Consider the following 19446-nt stretch of genomic DNA (forward strand, 5'->3'; position numbering starts at 1 on the left):
TCATCTTTAAAAGGGAGGTCTTTAAATTTTTGCCCAAAATTTTGAAAAGAGGAAATATAGCTCTCACATCAGACGAGGGAACCTTTAAAAGGAGGCGAGAGGAAGAGGCGCGCGCATCTTTTAGGCGTTGTGGCTAGGGTTTTTCATCAGAAACAGAACAAATAAATAAACAGGGCAAAACGATTTAGGGTTTGCACACTTCCAGTTCTCTACTGGATCAGCATTACCTCAATTGCACAGGCGGTGTTAGGTTCGGTTCTCTCTCTCTCACTCACTCACTCACTCTCTCTTTCTTTACTTATTTAGTTAAATAATCCCCGTAGATATGGTTTTTCAGATTGGGGATTGTATCTGGGTTTTATTTATTTGATTTGTTTTCTTTTTCCTGAATTGGTTTTAACGTTTTAGACTTCCATCTATTTGGCGAGTATTCTATGCGTAATTTATTGTGGTTTTTCCTCCAGTTAGTTTGTCTCGAATATAGTTGGACACGGAAATCGTAAAAGGCTTTTCTGCAGTTCAGTTTTGCTTCTGAGCTCTTCGCATAGTTTACTGGTGCATTTGTTAAATCAACGGTAGAAAGCAGTGGAGTATGAGTTTTCCAGGAAAATAAGACTTTGGGTTTCTAGGGTTTCTTTTTGTTTCAATTGAAAGCTGCCACTCCTATTACTTTCCGGATATGAAATTTCAAGTTAATTCTTGAAAAGTTATTTAAGATAAGACAAGTTTATTGCAGTCCTCAATCAGCTTTTATGGAAAAGTGTTATTGTCTTGAACTCATTATTTTCTTACTTTTTTTTTTTTTTATCAACACTATGTTTGTCCAGTAAGGGTCCATTTATGCTTGTGGATCACTACATCTATCTTGTTTTAAGAGTTAATAATATGGGAACTTTTATTGTAGTTGGGTTATTTTTAATGTGCTTTTAAAGTTGCACGTGCACAGACCATGCAATTTATTTGATGTTGGCCCACATTTTGAATTCTTTGGCTGCTATTTCATCTGGAAGCTTATATAATTATAGTATTTTCTTATTTTCCAGGTTAATAGTTAGTCTGCTTGTGAGGAGGTCTGCTAGGAGAACATGGTAGAAGTTGAGACAAGTGAAGAACTTGAATTTAAGTGGGGAAAAAAGAAAGGAAGGGGAGGGAGAAATAAGGATGTTCAGTTTTATGAATCTTTTACTTATGATGGCGTGGAGTATGGTCTTTATGATTGTGTTTATCTTTACAAGGAAAGTGAACCTGAGCCTGAGATTGGTAAGCTAATAAAAATATGGGAGACTGGTGAGAAGGCAAAGAAAGTCAAAGTTCTATGGTTTTTCCGCCCCTGTGAGATTTTGAATTTTCTTGGAGCTGAAGAGATACTTGAGAATGAGTTGTTTTTGGCATCCGGTGAAGGTGTAGGCCTTGCGAATCTTAATCCATTGGTAATTAAACTTTTATTTATATATTGTAGCTCGTTTTATTTTCTATACAGAAATGGAATGATTACTTGATTACGGAGAGTTATGAAAGTTGAGTGGAAATATTTAGGTTTTCTTATCAAAAGTATCTCTTTAGTTTTCAATTAATAATGATATAGGAATTATGTATGGTCAGTATCTTTGCATTTTCTTGTAAAATTTTCGGATATTGTTTTCTCCGTGGCGTTCCAAATTTTTTTTTTTCCTTTTCAATTTTCTGCTTCAATCTTCACCACGAATGGACTAATCCCTGTGCCTTTTTATAGATTGGTTGAAGTGTTTGAATAGGATTAGTGACATTTTATAGTTCTCTGATATAGGAGAACCGTAAATCATCCCTAGCTTCCAAGTGTTTTCTCTTATCTATTTCTTAGAAGACTACAAATGGTGACCCTTACAAGTTTGATTTCCAGTAATACAATCAGATTCGGCTTCCATTTGAGATGGTTGTTAAATTGTGTCAGATTATATGCCATCTCTCTCTCTCTCTCTCTCTCTCTCTCTCTCTCTCTCTCTCACCCCCCTCTCCATCACACACACACACAATATGCTAAGGTAGAACATCAGTTGTGCTTCTGGCAAATGTTATGTCTCTAATGGACATGGTAAGATGACCATTGAGAAATGGTCACAATGTGTAACTGATTGTAAAAGAAAAAAAAATTAACTTCATGTAACTAGTACTCGGAAAAATCTATTTTATGCATGTCTTGGTAAGTACCATCAGAGGACAGATATACTATGATAACATTGTACCAATCCAAAAGCTTAAATTGTGAGGATGCTTAGGAAAACATAATTACACCACCACACCACCCCACCCCCCACCCCCCCCTTCTAAAAAGGCTTGGGAGCCTTTCTACCACTACAGTTCGTGGAATCCAACTTATATTGGGGAGGTTTCAATTATAGGGATTTGAACCTCTCTTGCTTGAATACCATAATAAAGTTGTTGGGTTACTACTATTTGCAAAAGTTTAAGTTGTTAGGTTAACAATTTTTTCATATTCTCCTACAATAAATCAGTCGTCTAGTTGCTGAACTTTTATAATCAAATCAGGAAGCCATTGCTGGAAAATGCAATGTTCTTTGCATTTCAAAGAACAAGGAAAATCCTCTACCTTCAGCTGAAGAACTTCAAATGGCTGAATTTGTATTTCGTCGAACTTTTGATGTTGGGCAGCAGAAAATCATGGATAAGATAGATGGACAAATTGCTGGGATTGATGGTACGCATATTTATTACCGAGTCTATTGTAGTTTGGATTATAGTTACCTGTTTATTTTAGTTTTTGAAGTCTTATATCTTTTATGTTTATGTAATTGTTGCAGTTAAATTCATGTTTAACCGAATGGATATTCAGAAGCCTGGTGGCGTTCTGAAAGTTGATTTAGGAAAAAACGAAGTTTGTGGGAATTCCATAGAAAGTAATGAAACAATGGTTCTATCAAAGAAAAACTCATTTAAAGAACATGTCACTTTAGAGAAAATTGGAAATTGTGTTGATTCTTCAACACAAGAAAATGCTGATTTGGTTAAGCATAAACCTTCGCTTGTAGAAAAGCCTGCTTTTGTTGTAGGTTTAAAATCAAGTGACATGGATAAAACTAATGAAAAAGGGGAACATGCGTCAAACCCCAAGGCCTTATTGAGGTCTAAAGTTAAAAGCAACGAGGGTGAGGTTAGACGTGGTAAAGTTCATGCAGGACAAGTTGTGGAGGAAGAAAATGTAAAGTGTACCAAGGATTCTGTTGATTTGGACAATAGGCCAACCAAGAAGGCGAAGATTGATTGTACTATTAAAGTATCCGATGATAAGGGAAAAATTTGTGAGCAAAGACATGTTAAGGTGGAAGAAAAGATAAGATGCACAAAGGGTTCTGGTGAATTGGACCATGGACAATCTAAGTCGAAGCTTAACACTTCAACCAAGGTGGTAAATGACAAAAGCAAAAGCAGTGACCATAAGCGTATGAATGATAAAAAGGTTTTATCATCAACTGCTTCGACACTTGATGATAAATGCAAAGTTAAAAATATGGAGAATTCTCTTGGGACAAACAAAGCCCCTTGCAAGAAGACGAAGCTCGATGATAAGGCAACAACTCTTTCTAATGTCAAGTTGCCTAAAACCTCTCAACGTAAGGATTTTCTTGGGACAAACGAAGGCCCTTCCAAGAAGATGAAGCCCGATGTTAAGGTTACGACGCTTTCTGATGGCAAGTTGCCACCTCCTACAGAGTCTCAGAATAAGGCCAAAAATTATGGTTTCCAAGTGTTGGAAGTCACTGAACGTCCCGATGCTGTAAGTACTGTCACTCTATCTACTTTTCATTTTCGTCCAATGGTCCCTTATTAAAAGCATTTCCAATGGTTGGGTGTGCAATTATGTCGTATTGTGGCACATGAACTTAAATGTTGATGCCATTCCTTGCGTATCAACACTTTGGGTCTAACAAATGCCATGTTCTTTTATACGTCGGAGTTCCCATCTATTCGATCTCTCAATATGGAAGCTTTTTCTTGATGTTCAATTTCGGCAAAGCCCAATGTTGTGTCATATGTGGCACTACTTTTAAAATTGACATTTTGGAACATCAAATAACTTGGAGAAGAGCGAAACTTATACTTTTTCGTTGGCACATCATTGGTGATGCTTTAATTGGAGAAGAGCGAAACTAATACTTTTACATTAAGGCTCGTTTTGACGCTAGGCACAAAGTGACACTAAATTCTAGTATTCGACTACGATTGAGTTCGACCGACAGGTCAAGCACTTTGAGTTGGTGCTCATTTGTCGTTTACCTGTGTCGAGTTTATTACTTGATGTGTTCAAGGTTACATTACTTGTCATGCTTTACACAAGAGTGATTGTTCCATGTCTTGCCATCATTGATTACCTTTTATATCAAGAATAGACATTAAGATGCTTGGTTCTAACATAATGAACTAGATTTTTTTTCTTAATGAATGACACCATGGCTATAGCAAAATACTACCATGTGTTTCTATGAAATACCCAAATTTTAAACCAAAACTCGGAGCCACAATGCCTCTTTCACCGTCGTAGTCATTTTTGCCTCAATCGTTGATAATGTCATTGTAGAGCCTAACATCAACCTCCAATTGATTTGACCTTATGCTAGTTTAAACAAATAGCATGTAGAGGACTTTTACCTATCTCATCGTTCGAATACCTTCATACACGACAACATCATGCTCCCCACTTTACTTTTCTTATTCACCATCTGTTGACATGTCAATGTTTCTTCTGCGAATCTTGTGTGTAGTCCTGGCAACATGTCACTCCTTTCTCTTCCAACATTTAACTTATCGTGTTTAAATATAGGTATCATTTTGGTTCCTATGTTTTGCTTGAATTTTCATTTTGGTCCACGTGTTTTGAATTTGACCAATTTGGTCTTTGTGTTTTGTGTTGCTATCAATCTCGATCCTTTTCACTTGTTTCAGTGTTAATATACACTGATGTATGAGCCTCTGCGGGTGCATATTAACACCCAAATTAGACGGAAATGACCAAAATGGTTAACATTTAAAACATAGGGACCAAATGCAAGGGATTGTAGTTTAAGCAAAATACAAGGATAGAGTACTTAAACCTTAAGAATATAAAGGGCTTGTTTGGGAGTGCTTCTGAAAGGCATAAAAATGCTTTTATGACAACTAAAAGTGCTTCTGATAGTGTTTTGCAGAAAAGTTTAGAAGTGCTTATGGATCATAGAAGTGCTTTCTGGAGAAGCACATGTCATGTTCTTCTTCATGAAGCATTGCCTAGTGCTTTTCCAGGAAGCTCTTCGATTTCTTATGAAAATGTCAACATCTTTATAATGAAAGCACTTTTGCTAGAAGCGCTTATGAGCAGAAGTGCTTCCTAGTGAAGTAGTCCCAAATGAGCCCCAAGTGCTTCTGAGTCACAAGTGCTTTCATGAATCACTTCCAAGATCCACTTGGATTTTTCGATAAGCTTTTTGACATTCTTTTAGTAGAAGCGCTTCTATAAAAGCATTCCCAAATGAGCCAAAAGCCTAACCCATTTTCAAATTTAAAGGGTAGTAGAAATTCTATGTGTAGGTCATCCATCCTTTGGTAAGGGAAGGACTTTGTATCGATATTATCAATAATTTATTATTGACATGATATCGATAATGAAGTTGATCCCAACATGAAGTCCGTTGTTTACCGAGAGTAAACGGACATGCATATTGTTGAAAATGTATCAATAACATGTTGACACGGTTTGTTGTTGAAAATGCTTGATGGTTTCTTTCTCATACATCAGGGTTTAAGCAAGTAATCATATTTCTAGGGAAGTGATGCCAAAAAGTAAAGGCAATGCCTTGAACTTTGAAGGTCTCTTTTATTTTTAACAGTCACTGACTAATTGGTTTTGTTAATTAAGATGGTCATTCATTGAAGCAACTGCCCTCACGCGGAGTATATATACTCTTCTCAATTCTCTATTGCCATCTTCTGTGGTGTCCATTGTATGCCTTGCAAGGCCTTGGAGCAATCTTTGTTTGATCGAAACATCTATCACTTGAACTTTGCTCAACCCAAAATTCATCCTTCAAACTTCTTCATCTCAAATTTAGCGTTTCAAACCTCTACAACGTTATACGAATTTGTTGCAGAAAAACTTGTACTAGACTAGTGTTGGGCTCAACTTGGCTTGATACTTAACTATGCTTAATTGTGGTCTATAGGGTTCTAGAATTCAAACTCAATATGCAGATGCTATTCCAGATTCTCAAGCAAAAACCAATCAGCTATAAACAATGGAATTAGATCACATGAACACAAAGAGACACAAGATCACCTGTTTTCACAGGATGATGACTGGAGGTTCACTATTTTGAAAACAGAAAATTACTATACTCTGCACACCGTTCTCACACATGTAGACATACTATACTCTTTAACTATTTTGAGAAAAGAAATTTACTGTACGATTTTATTTTGCATTTATAACATTACATGTCAAAACAATTTGAGTCATCTAGCATTTGTGTTTTGGGGTGAAGTGAAGGGTTTGGAATTTAGATTTACTTTTAATTCTTTTGTATTATTAATGCCTAGTTCCCAAAAGCTTTCGCTGGAATTTAGGTCTTACAGTTTCTCATCTTTTTTCATTTTTGCAGGACAGAAGAACATGGTTTAAGGGATTTGTGAGTTTTTTTTTCCTCACTTCTATTCTTTATTTAAAGTTTTATATTTGCTTTTCACCAATTTTTTTATTTTTTATTCTTTATATTTGCTTGTTTAATCTCAAGTTCATGTTTATTGTTGACATTTGATTTAAGTGCCTTGAACCTTCAGTCCTCAAACCTGTCTTCCACTCTATTGCCAAGGAGCAAGGAAACAGAATGAGTGTCGTGAAGAATTGAAAAAGAAAAAAAGAAAAGTTAATTTAGATGGAAAATTGAGCTAAGGTTGTAAGGTGGACAATTGTGTGGGCTATCTTGGACTGATGAATGGTCTTTTATCAATGTCAGCCTTGGGAAGATAGAATGCAGACTGCACATGAGCAAGGCACCCTTGTTTTGCTCCAGAATTTGGATCCGGCATTCACTTCAGCAGAAGTGGAGGTAATAATCGTATTGGCGCTTTAGCGGCATATGCTGTTGTGGCTTGAAGTGGTTCAACTCTTCAATAAAATTGTAGCAAGTTGTGTTTGTTCTCTTCTAAATTTTGATCATTGACTACTCTAGCCTGCCACTTATATGTTTGGTTTTCTACTTATTTGAGAGTATCTTCTCTTTTGATAGTATGTATTATATTTCAGGACATAGTATGGCATGGTTTCAAGGAAACTTGCACGGCTAAGATGATTCAGCGTACTTCAAATTCTAGCCCTCACTCAGGTATAGATAAATCGGAATTGCCTCCAATGTGTATTTCCTCTCTCTCTCTCTCTCGGAAAAAATTGACTTCATCTTGTTGTCGATGATAATTTTTGTTTATAAACAGACCCCGACTGAAGTGATGTTTTTAGGCATTGTGGATTTTAATTATGACACATTTTTTCATATTGTAGGACAAGCTCTCGTTATTTTTAAAACTAGGGAAGCAGCACAGATGGTTGTTAGAAAATTAGATGAGGGCTGCTTGTTATTGTCAAATGGAAGGTTAGTTAGATGATATTCTAGTATCAGCTCTCTTGTTCGGGCTCTACAGCATGTTATCTGTTTTTGCTATTTACTCTTATTGAATATCTTGTATCTGTTGCACTTCCCCCTTAAATAATGAAGAATCCCTGGACTAATTTGCATGTCAATAATTTCTTTCTCAAGGTATTTCGTATGACTTACTTGGGCTACTGCTACAAGTCTTTTTAATGAAAATCTTTTCTGTTATGTACAATTTTTATGTGTTATCATGTCAAAGCAGTTGAAAACAGATCATGCAAGATTTTTTCACTAGGTGGTATTTTTGTCTTGGATCTGTAATTTTAACTGGTTTTGTTTGACGAAGCAGATAGGCTTCCTTCAATCTCAATGTGATTATCAGCTTTTACGTTCTCTAAAACTAATCTGCTGTTAATATGATGAATATTTTCTTTATGATTTATAGGCCTCTTGTCGGCAGCATCGGAACTCGCTCTGCAGAAAAGAAACCAATTTTTTTTGGTCATCTAGTTATTGATAAACTTCGGCACCAAATGCTGCGGGAAAGGGAGATGGTACAGTTGTAACTCTCTCTCTCTCTCTCTCTCTCTCTCTCTCTCTCACACACACACACACACACACACACACACACACACACACAAACACTGGCACACTCTTGCACTCTTACACCTCCTTACCACCAAAGCCCCTTACAAGCATAATAAACACATTAGAAAACCCATGCACATAAAGTTGGTATTCTGTCGTGGTTTAATCCTAGTCTCACTTACATGTTTATGCTTTCTTCTTTTGGATCCAGAAAGAAGCTGTATCCACTTCACATTGTTCTCAGCCTAACACTACTGAATATGATATGGCCATGGAGTGGTGCTTACTACAAGAAAGATCAGACCTTGTTTGGGGGAACCTGTATAAGGTCTTGGAAATATTCCATACCATCTCCAAGCTATAAGGTTGCTGCGTGTTGTTTCCTTTGTCAAACTAGTTTAAACTGATTTTTTTTTCCTTCTTTTTTTAATAGCAACAAGGTAAGGAGTTGAGAAAACTCAAAGCTGAACTCAAGGCCAAATGAGCAGTGTGGCTGGGTGAACTTGCCCCTTTTGGTAAGTTTCACAGCTGAACTCAAGGCCAAATGAGCAGTGTGGCTGGGTGAACTTGCCCCTTTTGGTAAGTTTCACATTGTTCTCAACTCTTGCTCGCACGCTCCAAGTTCTGGTCTTGCCGATTCGTGAAAGAAGCCGAAATTGAGTAATAAATCTCCTCTCTTCCCCAGGGAACGTACATAACGGGGGTCTGAAGTCAAGGATCAGGCAGTGTTTTGGTTGGGCATGTGCAACTATTTGTTCAAGACCAGTTTCCAGCTGCTGTGAGTTTGGTCTGATGCTTTTTTTTGGCCGGAAATCACTGGACGGCCTGGTTCATACGAGCTCCATCATCAATCACAAATGTAAATTCACATGTATCTCATTCTGAGTAAACGGGCGTTTTTCTTTTTGTAAAGTTTTGGTTAAGCCCGTTTCCTCTCTTCCCACAATCGCCAATCAGCCAAACAGTGCGCTTTACAAAGAGGATCAAATAAACTGTTTTTGGCTTTTAAATTGCCCTTTTTGCCTTCTTAAACGGTTGAACTAGATTTGAACCTTTTTTCCCTCCTAGCAAAGGAAAAGGATTAAACAGTTGAAGCATAAAAAAGCGCATCCACTTTCACTGCTGCTCCATGGTTAAACGTAAATTTCTGTATTTTTTGGGCCCACAGTTCATTTTAACATGAAATATTATACAAAAATTCTTATAGAGTCCATTTATTTAGAGAGAAAAATATTAGTTTACGAGAAGTTAGGAAACTCACGTAATTTACATGTTATGAATTTTCGCTAACGAATTTTATAAACATATTTAAGAATTTATGTTAGCAATTTGAATAATAAAGACATTCTTTTTAAGTAACAAGCCATATCAGTACAAAATATTTCAAATTGCCAATAATAGCTCTTCCCTCGTGGGTTCACAGCTTTATTCCCTTTCACCTAATTACCCGACTGATGAATGTTTATTCCACTTTACATGAAGCAACTAATTAATTAGCTAATTATCAGTTTACCTACTCAAATTTAAACGATTACCATTCAAAAACACACGTCAAAGCAAATACCATCCGTCGCGTCGTGGCATTTTTTTAACGTGCTAATCAGCGACCCGACGTCGTTTAGGCTGCCTCAAAAAATGTGACCGTTATTTTAAAAAATCCGGATTAAGACACCTCGTAATCAAACCGCGCGAGTAGCTGTTGAGTCCTTCACTCCGTGCGAGTACGCAAATCCCACTCTTCTTCTCACTCCTCGCTCCTCTCTCTGTGCTCTCTGTACTCACTTCTCTGTACCAGTTTTGGCAGCACTCTCTCTCTCTCTTTTCATTTCATGCCTTCCTCCCTCCATTACCAAACTCTTCTCTGCCCCTCATAGCTGAAAAAGTGAAAACCCAAAAAAGCCCCCGCCTTTGTCTCGCATCTCTCTGTGGCTGCTCCTACCACACTACTCAAACTCAGCTCTGTTAAGCTTCACTCTGTCATATCCATGGAAGCCACAGCATTCTAGCCACGCCCATCAGCTCCAAACCCAAAACCCTTTTGTTTCTGAGCCCTTTTCTGTTAAATGTCAAAAAGGCCATAACTTTAAGACTGTTTGAAACTCCAAGAGTCGTTTCCTCAAGAACCCAACAAAAATGGGGTGCGCCCAATCGAGAATAGACAACGAAGAATCAGTCTCGCGATGCAAGGAACGCAGAAACCTGATGAAGGAGGCTGTGGTGGCTCGAAACGCCTTTGCTTCGGGCCATTCCGGCTACACCATGGCCTTGAAGAACGCCGGAGCTGCGTTAAGCGATTACGGGCACGGTGAAACCCAACAAACCCAAGAGCTCGAAATCCTCCAAAGCCACAATCGGCCACTGGACCCCACCACTGAGCCACCTCCTCCGCCGCCGCCTCACCTCGAGAATCTCAACCTTCCACCGCCTCCGCCGCCTCTACCCACTTTCACTCCGAGTCCGATCAAGAGGGCTACCAGCTTGCCGGCAATGAGTGCTGAGGCTCGGAAAATTGGGGGGCGGGGAGTTGGGTTGGCCATTGCTGAAGAGGATGAGGAGGAAGAGGACCATGAAAATGATGATGAAGATGAGAGTCATAAAGGGTTTCAGAGGGGATCGAGAAATGGGGCTTCGGAAACGACGTCGTCGCCGACGAGGACGCCGGAGATGAAGCCGGTGCCTCTAATGCCTGAATCTAAGGGCATGGCTTGGGACTACTTCTTTATGGTGGATAACATGCCGGGACCTTCTTTGAGTGAGAATGAAGGTGAGGAGTTTGGTGAAGATGAGAATGTGGAGGTTGGCGGTGGTGGTGGTGGTGGTGGTGATTTGGGTGATGACGTTGAGCCAAAGACTCCGGAGAAGGTGGAGGAGATTGAGGAGAAGGTGGAGGAGACTCCGGTGAAGCCGACAATGGAGCATTCAAAGACGGCGCCACCGGAGTTTAGTAGAAGAGTGGTCAATGTGATCCCCAGTGTGACTTTGATGGAGATATTGAATAAGATTGATGATAATTTCTTGAAGGCCTCGGAGAGTGCACAGGAGGTTTCAAAGATGCTCGAGGCCACTCGGTTGCATTATCACTCGAATTTTGCAGATAATCGAGGTATATGCCACATTGATAGTGTACTTCGAATTTCTTTGGAGCCTGAGCTTTTATATGATGCTTATGTTTTGTTCACCTTCTTAGGTGTTAATGTAATGGTTGAGTTGAGTGTGTTCATTTTGATGTGTGAAAGAGACCTTTTTCTCCAGAGCTTTCAAAATGTCTTCAAATGGTTCCTATCAAAAGAATATGTGCAAATGTGTTTAAAAATATTGAAATCGTATCTTTTAAGTATTCAAAACTACTTTTTGGAAATCTGATCTCAAGCTTATATACTTTCACTTTCTGATATTTCAAAGTGAGAAAAAGTACTTTATACAAGATGTTTGTCTATATGTTGGCTCTAGTGACTTCAAAAACTAATTCATCTCTAGTTGTCAGTATTTACCCTTTTATTTTTCAAGGATTGATGCTTTGAATCTGCCTGTTCCAGGACTCAAAAAATGTTAAATTGCCTTAGGAAACCACAATTGAATGACTCTTCTACAAAGAAAATCTTTTGAATTTGCTTAAATTTGTGCTCATGCTTCATTGTTATAGGCATTCTCTTTATGAGATATATCCTCTGAATCATTTTTGGATGCAATAAGATTCTTGCAATGTTATGCAGGACACATTGATCATTCTGCAAGGGTCATGCGTGTTATTACATGGAATAGGTCGTTCAGAGGCATACCAGGTGATGGGAAGGATGAAAACTCAGAAGATTATGAAACTCATGCCACTGTTTTGGACAAGTTACTAGCATGGGAAAAGAAACTTTATGATGAAGTGAAGGTGCATTGCATTAGTTTGTTTCATCTTATTATTTTGTTGTCTTTCATCTTGATTCAATATTCTCATTCCACATTCATGAACATTGTTAGTATCAACTCTCTACTCAGTATGATTGGGAGAATATATTTTGAAAAGTTCCCGGCACAAGAATGTGCAGCTTGCTATATGCTTATTCTCATACCCTGCACCTTATTGGTTTTGCTCTATGTTGATAGCAAGGGGAGCTTATGAAGGTTGAGTATCAGAGAAAGGTTGCTCTGCTGAATAAACAGAAGAAACGCAACGCCAGTGCTGAAACCTTAGAAAAAACAAAAGCAGCTGTAAGTCATTTGCATACAAGATACATAGTTGACATGCAGTCCATGGATTCTACAGTTTCAGAAGTAAATCAATTACGGGATGAGCAGCTGTACCCTAAACTTGTTTCTCTAGCTGATGGGTAAGTCTATGGCCCAGAATTACATTGAGAAATTTTGGTACTTCTTTGTTTCATTCCTGTTGCCCCGTAGTGTCTTCTTGGTTGATCAGATTATAGTTTCTTTGTCTTAAAATCATTTTGGTTATGCATCAAGAGCCTTTCATTGTAAAAAAGACTAGTAACATCTAACGTTCTACAAAAGCACCATTCTAACGTGGGGAAATTGAACTGATGTTTCCATTTCTATAATGTTCTCTGTTGAATTTTGCCATCCTCTTTTGTTATATACTAGATGGTTTTGTATTGAAGTTTTTCATCGATCGAGATTTTTTTTTTCAGTGGGACTGTTTCCTTGCTCCTCTTAACAAGGATGGCCATATATTTATTGCATTAGACTTATATACCAGTCATGGGCATAGCACTCACTTAATGTCAACTGTGCTTGCAAACAATTCTTGTACATTGTTCTGGAAGCTATTGCTTTCTCCTTGACAGATTGTGGTAATATGTTCTTTGTATTAAGAAGGATCCTCTGGAAATATTTTAATCTCGTCTGCAACTCAGGATGGCAAAAATGTGGGAAAACATGTGCACGCATCATGGCAGCCAGCTGAAGATTGTCACAGACCTAAAATCCCTTGACATTGCCCATACTCCGATGGAAACCACAAAGCACCACCATGACCGCACTGTCCAGCTCTATAATGTTCTCCAAGAATGGCTTTCACAGTTTGATAAGCTCGTGACTCATCAAAAACAATACATCCAAGCTCTTAATGGCTGGTTGAAGCTAAATCTCATTCCCATTGAAAGCAGCTTAAAAGAGAAAATCTCATCCCCGCCAAGAGTTCAACATCCTCCAATTCAAGTCCTCCTCCATTCATGGCATGATTTCCTTGAAAAGCTTCCTGATGAACTTGCAAAATCTGCAATATCGTCCTTTGCAGCTGTGATAAAGACCATAATACTTCATCAGGAGGAAGAGATGAAGCTAAAGGAGAAGTTTGAGGAAACAAGGAAGGAGTATCTGCGTAAAAGTCAGGCATTCGACGACTGGTACCAAAAGTACGCGCAGAGACACGCAGAAATGGATCAGGAGAGAGGTGAAGATGCAAATCCCAAGGATCCTGTCGCCGAGAGGAAGTTCATTGTTGAGAGCTTGAAGAAGAAACTGGAAGAGGAGGTTGAAGCTCACCAGAGACACTGTATCCAGGTGAGAGAGAAGTCTCTGGGGAGTCTCAAAACTCGCTTGCCCGAGATCTTCCGTGCCATGTCAGACTATGCTCATACCTGTTCCGAGTCTTATGGAAAACTGAGGTCCCTTACGGAGCCAAAAGCTTGAAATGTGACCCTAATGTGTATGATCTGTTTTCCTAGGAAGCAGGAAGGTTTTGTACTTTTTGTATGTGGCAAACTTGTTTCACTTGGCAATTTAATGTTGGTAATCCTTGCTTTTCTGTAGAAAATCTGCTGAAACATGCAACCTAGCCTCCTCTCATCCCATGCATCATGCATGGGAGACCATATAGTTGAGATTCCAAGGAAAATTAGAGAACTTGTTCATTTTGTTAAGAGAGAGCTCAATTGGTGGGACAAAGTACCATTGTGGAATATATATATATATTTTTCCCCTTATTTATTTATTTGTTGAATCTACTCTTTTTTATTTCTCAATCTTTGTTCTTTGGGTGAACATAGAGCCTATCGAAAACAATCTAGTGGATGACTGGGGAACATTGTCGGCTAACGTGCGTGCCACAATGGAGGAGAGCGAGAGAGAGAGAGAGATGTCATGAAATTCTTTAGAATATAGAACAAAACAAATCCCCAAACAAATATGCTCGATCTGACATTTACATAATTAATATGAGATGTCATCTCATATGCCATTTTTTAATAAAAAATTTATTTGGTTGTGATTACTTTTTAAGCTATGAATATTTAGTGTCGTGCACTTGAATATGAAGTATGAACAAGTTTTATGTAATGATTAAGGAGCAAACTCAACCCAAAAAAGAAAAAACAGTGAACCACTTTTTAAACATCTTAATTATATAACTTATTTTCTATTATTTGATCATTATACTATTCAATCATAGAAAATCTTAAATTCAAATCTCATACACGAAAATTTGTTGTGATGTTGAATTTGAAGAAAAAAAAAATAGTATACCCATTCAATAAATGGATTTTTCTTGTTTGTGACAAACTATGATGTCCTATCATCTTTGAATTTTTAAAATTTTTAAATTTTAATGTTTTTGGTATTTTTGAATATAGAAACAAGAACTATCACCCCTACCCTTGCTTGACCACCAATGGACAGAGATAAGCTTTTAAGTATTCATGGTCCCATCCCATCCAACATCTTGGCCAACTCAATCATGCATTATTGCATGCTAGAAATTTTCAGCACCGACCATTAAATCTCACACACAGTTGTCATTGTAATTTCAAAATTTACTCTTGCTCTGAGAGTCTTGAGCTGAGCTTCATGGAAAACAGAGTGTTATGTTGTGTGATTAGGTAAGACTTCCCTTTCCAAACAGTTTGAAGGCAACATCATCTGCATTGACCTTTTTTTTTTTTTTTTTTCGGTCTCCCTAAAATCTTTATGGTGGTGAGGTTGCGACTAGGATTTCAATGGTGAGAACATTTCTCAATTTTCTCCATTTGGAGAAGCTTCCTATTTCTTATTATGTTTACAAGGTAAATATAACTATATTGGATTTAGTTGAATTCTCATATGCAAATCAGCCATTCTATTTAATTATGTCTATTTTGAAAATTACTAATCCAATTCAATCCGCTAAATCATCAAAATCAATTAAAATTAAAATGAATCGATTATACACCCTACTTTACCCATATTTGCCCGGGCCAATGTGAACCACTATAATTAAGTTTTGGAAGTTTCAACACGACCAATCTGAATAATTAAGAAATAATTTTATTTCTTTTACTTTTCAAAGGAATGCATGTAGGCATGCGGCTAGCAAATAATGACTCTTTCGGCGTTCACACTTTTTTTGACCCTTTTAACAAAGTTCTCTGCTTCTAGTAACCTTTAGACTGCCTGAGATACCAAAGCAGCTTCATCAAAGCTTCTTCAGCTAAAGAAGAAGACCCTTTCCAATCTCCTTTATTTCTTTAACAATAATATTTTTCAAATGGAAAAAGAATTGTATATATTGAATTATATAGTCCTCTTTCATTTAAGGACACCTTTTAAAATTCTCAACGAATTTATTTTCATTATTCCAAACCGTTTATTTTTTTCAAGTCTTCATTCATATATCATCTTTGAAAAAAAATCATTCAAATTGAAAATCATTAAGACATCTAATTAAGACCAACAAAATAGACGAACACGATACTTTAAAAAAAGACTATAATAACAACCATCTATTTAACTGGTCAAATGATTTTGGATTGAAGTGATTTTTTTGCAGAGATATCTTTGAAGTAATATCTATAATTTTTTTTAAAAAAAAACACCCTTTCCAATTTTCCTTTATTTTTTTAACAATAATATTTTTCAAATGGATAAAGAATCGCATATATTGGAATATAACCCCTAACTCTGGTCCATTTTAAGAGCAGCCAAGTTGAGCCAAGTCAAAAGCCAAAGCCATCTATATCAAAGAAGAGCCATGCCCTTTTATATTTAAATATGTGTATATATAAATTGTAATGTCACACCTTTACATGTATATATATATATATATATATATAATTGGTTCTATAGCCAAATGAGGTGCACAAAACTTGGTCTTTGTCTTAGCGATGGGCATCAAAGAGTGGTGCAATTCACGCAGCCAAAGCATCAGGTTGGGGCAGCCTTACATGCCAAGCAATTACAACCCGGGGTGGCAAAGATTTTGGAAGAAATTCAAGATGGACAAGAAGAAGAAAAGTTTCAGTTCTAGCACTGTCACGCCGCAGGCACCTTCTTATGATCCGAAAACATATTCGAAAAATTTCGATCGAGGGATGGGATCGATGGAGCCGGATAACTTATCCCGGAATTTCTCAGCTCGTTTTGCTGATCCATCCATGATTTTGCATAACAATAAGAACTTACTGGATTGATGTTATGAATGCCAAAGAAAATTTGTGTACGTAGTTTTTGATCTTGGTGTCAAAAACCCTTTTCACTATTATTTTCTGAAATTTATTTTCTTTCTATCCCTCCTCTCCCTCTTCCAAATTAAAGTTCCATAGTTGCTTCTAATTTTTGTTTAAAGCTTAAGCCAAGAAAATCCATGTAAAATATTGGTTGAATTTGAACAATAATTCATGTTTTGCTATTATTACAATGAGTACAAACTAGAAAGACCATTTCCATTTGGTATCTGGGTTTTTTATTTTGACCTTAGCTTATGATCACAAGCAAAGGCAAAAACACTAGGAAAAAAGAGAGAACCTTGGATGTTTAGCTGCTATTCTTTTCTTTGGGCTCAAGGCTCAAGTAGATAGGCTTTGAGAGGGCTAAATGGCCATTGGCCTACTTTTTTTTTTTTTTTTTAAATTCAAAAGTGGAAGACACCGTGATGCAAGAAAATCTTTCAAAATTTACAATTGTTTCTATCCAGTTTTTATTCAGTTTCACATTAGACTTCGCAAAGACCGAACCCAAAGATAATGGGATTTGCATAATTAATTACAACATGAAATGGATTTGCTCATGTACACCAAATCATCTCTCCTTTTTTGTTTTTGTTTTTTTAATAAAAACAATATTCTATTTTAATTTAATCTCAACTGCAGGGAAGGAGATTTGAATTTGAGGTATAGTGAGAAGTGTTGGCAAATCTTACACATCCACTATGACCAACTTAGCTGAGTCCATATATGGGCCAAATCATCTCTCTATCTCTCTGTTTTGCCATAATAATATTCCTTCTGTTACCAATTTTACTAACTGCAAATTAATGATTTTGAAAAGTTTCCCTCAATTATTTGTTTTTGGGTCTGCAAGTGATTTATCTCATGATGACAAAATTTTCATACAAATTATTTTGGGTTAATTACACTTTAATACTCTGTAATTACACCTTTAAGGCATGTTAGTTCATACCTTTTTAATTTTTACAATAACATACTCCGAACTATTAAATTTGCTACAATATGGTTCCGTTGTCAGGGTTTCCATCAGATCTCTTTGTTAGTTGCCTACATGACATTGTGGGTTCCATGTTTTTTAAATTTTTATTAATTTTAAATTGATTAAAATATAAATAAAATATTGATTAAACAAAAAATCTCTCTCTCTCTCTCATTGCATTCCCCCATGACCACCACGAACCCACAACCCAAGAACCACAACCCAGAACCCCAGCCCCATGAACCCAGAACCCATCCACCCCTGCGATTTTCTTCTCCCTCCACCCCTTACGATTCCCCCATGACCACCACGAACCCACAACCCACAACCACAGCCCCATAAACCCACAATCCCAGCCCCATGAACCCACAAACCATCCACCCCTGCGATTTTCTACTCCCTCCACCCCTTGCGATTCCCCCATGACCACCACGAACCCACAACCTAGAACCCACAACCCCAGCCCCATAAACCCAAAACCTCAGCCCCCAGCCCCCATGAACCCAAAACCCATCCACCCCTGCGATTTTCTTCTCCCTCCACCCCCTGCGATTCCCCTATGACCACCACGAACCCACAAACCAAGAACCCACAACCCAGAACCCCAGCCCCATGAACCCAGAACCCCAGCCCCCATGAACCCAGAACTCATCCACCCCTTCGATTTTCTTCTCCCTCTCTCTCTCTCTCTCTCTCTCTCTCTCTCTCTCTCTCAATTTGATTATAGGGCTCAGACTTGCTTCGCACAATGTTCCTTCACGGTCGTACGCTTCAATTTCAACATAAGCTATAGATTTCACAGATCAAGCTCAATCCACACACTCAACCGTAGAACCGTCGGAGAACCCGATGCAGCAATTCACCTGGCTATACTTGAAAATCCAAATATCAAGTGAACTAAACCTTCTAAAATCAGGAACATAGAAAAAACTTTCGCACTGATTATAGAATACTTAATGGAATGACATTTCTCATACCTGAAGAAAATTGCAGGAGGTGAAGCAAGAAGAAAACCGTACATGAAGGAGGGAGAAGAATTCGCAAGGGGTGGAGGGAAGAAGAAAATCAACCGATAGGGGGAGAAGAAAATCGCAGGTGGGATGGGTTCTGTGGGTTTGCACAGAGAGAGAGAGAGAGAGAGAGATTTATTTTTTGTTTTAAATATTTTATTAATATTTTAATTAATTTAAAATTAACAAAAATTTAAAAATGCTGGATCCACAGTGCCACGTAAGAGATTTATTTTTTGTTTTAAATATTTTATTCATATTTTAATTAATTTAAAATTATCAAAAATTTAAAAATGCTGGATCCACAGTGCCACGTAAGCAACTAATAGAGATATCTGACGGAACCCTAACGGCGGAACTACATTGTAATAAATTTAAAAGTTCAGGGTATGTTATTGTAAAAATTAAAAAGATAAAGACTAATATGTCTTAAGGGTGTAACCACAAGGCACTAAAGGTAATTAACCCAATCATTTTTATAGGCTTAAGTCTCGAGCGACATTCTCCTCTGGGGCGCCAATGGACTACAAGTTTGAAACAGGGGTTCTGTTTTTACAATTTTTTTTTTTTTTTTTTTTGGTAAATATCATGAGGTATTCCCACACCCGAAAGATGAGATTAATCCCTATTCAAATTCGGCTTGCTCCACCTCACCCGAAAGATGAGATTAATCCCTATTCAAATTCGGCTTGCTCCATAACACAAAGAGCTTCCAAGGGTTTCGAAATTGTTTTTATACTTTTCTTATGCAAACTTTCTTGGGTTTAGTTGGGCTGAATGCGAAACCTTTTGGGTTGCGTGGGTCTCAAATATTAAACCCGTATTTTGAG

The 19446-nt window shown here is 37.5% G+C and overlaps 2 protein-coding genes across 4 annotated transcripts; both read left to right on the top strand.

The window, feature by feature from the left end:
• LOC117614571 (protein ANTI-SILENCING 1) lies at nt 1-9233 on the top strand. 3 transcript variants are annotated; one of them, XR_004583888.1, is made up of 12 exons: nt 6-250; nt 1044-1430; nt 2527-2695; nt 2799-3772; nt 6627-6653; nt 6981-7073; nt 7271-7349; nt 7523-7613; nt 8059-8167; nt 8413-8529; nt 8635-8780; nt 8887-9233. XR_004583888.1 is itself a non-coding variant. In XM_034343426.1 (11 exons), the coding sequence occupies exons 2-11, from the start codon at nt 1086-1088 to the stop codon at nt 8683-8685; spliced, it is 2055 nt and encodes a 684-aa protein (XP_034199317.1). In that variant the 5' UTR covers nt 6-250; nt 1044-1085; the 3' UTR covers nt 8686-9233. The 3 variants fall into 3 exon arrangements, 2 of the variants coding, with proteins under 2 accessions (XP_034199318.1, XP_034199317.1); XM_034343426.1 differs by having other exon boundaries at nt 8635-9233; XM_034343427.1 differs by lacking the exons at nt 7523-7613; nt 8413-8529; nt 8635-8780; nt 8887-9233 and having other exon boundaries at nt 1-250.
• A 729-nt stretch (nt 9234-9962) lies between these two features.
• Nucleotides 9963-14142, top strand: LOC117615150 (protein ALTERED PHOSPHATE STARVATION RESPONSE 1-like). The gene is made up of 4 exons (XM_034344167.1): nt 9963-11304; nt 11915-12081; nt 12297-12520; nt 13064-14142. The coding sequence occupies exons 1-4, from the start codon at nt 10335-10337 to the stop codon at nt 13839-13841; spliced, it is 2139 nt and encodes a 712-aa protein (XP_034200058.1). The 5' UTR covers nt 9963-10334; the 3' UTR covers nt 13842-14142.
• The last annotated feature ends 5304 nt before the right edge of the window (nt 14143-19446 follow it).

Source organism: Prunus dulcis, chromosome 1, assembly GCF_902201215.1.
Source record: "Prunus dulcis chromosome 1, ALMONDv2, whole genome shotgun sequence".
Lineage (NCBI taxonomy): Eukaryota > Viridiplantae > Streptophyta > Magnoliopsida > Rosales > Rosaceae > Prunus > Prunus dulcis.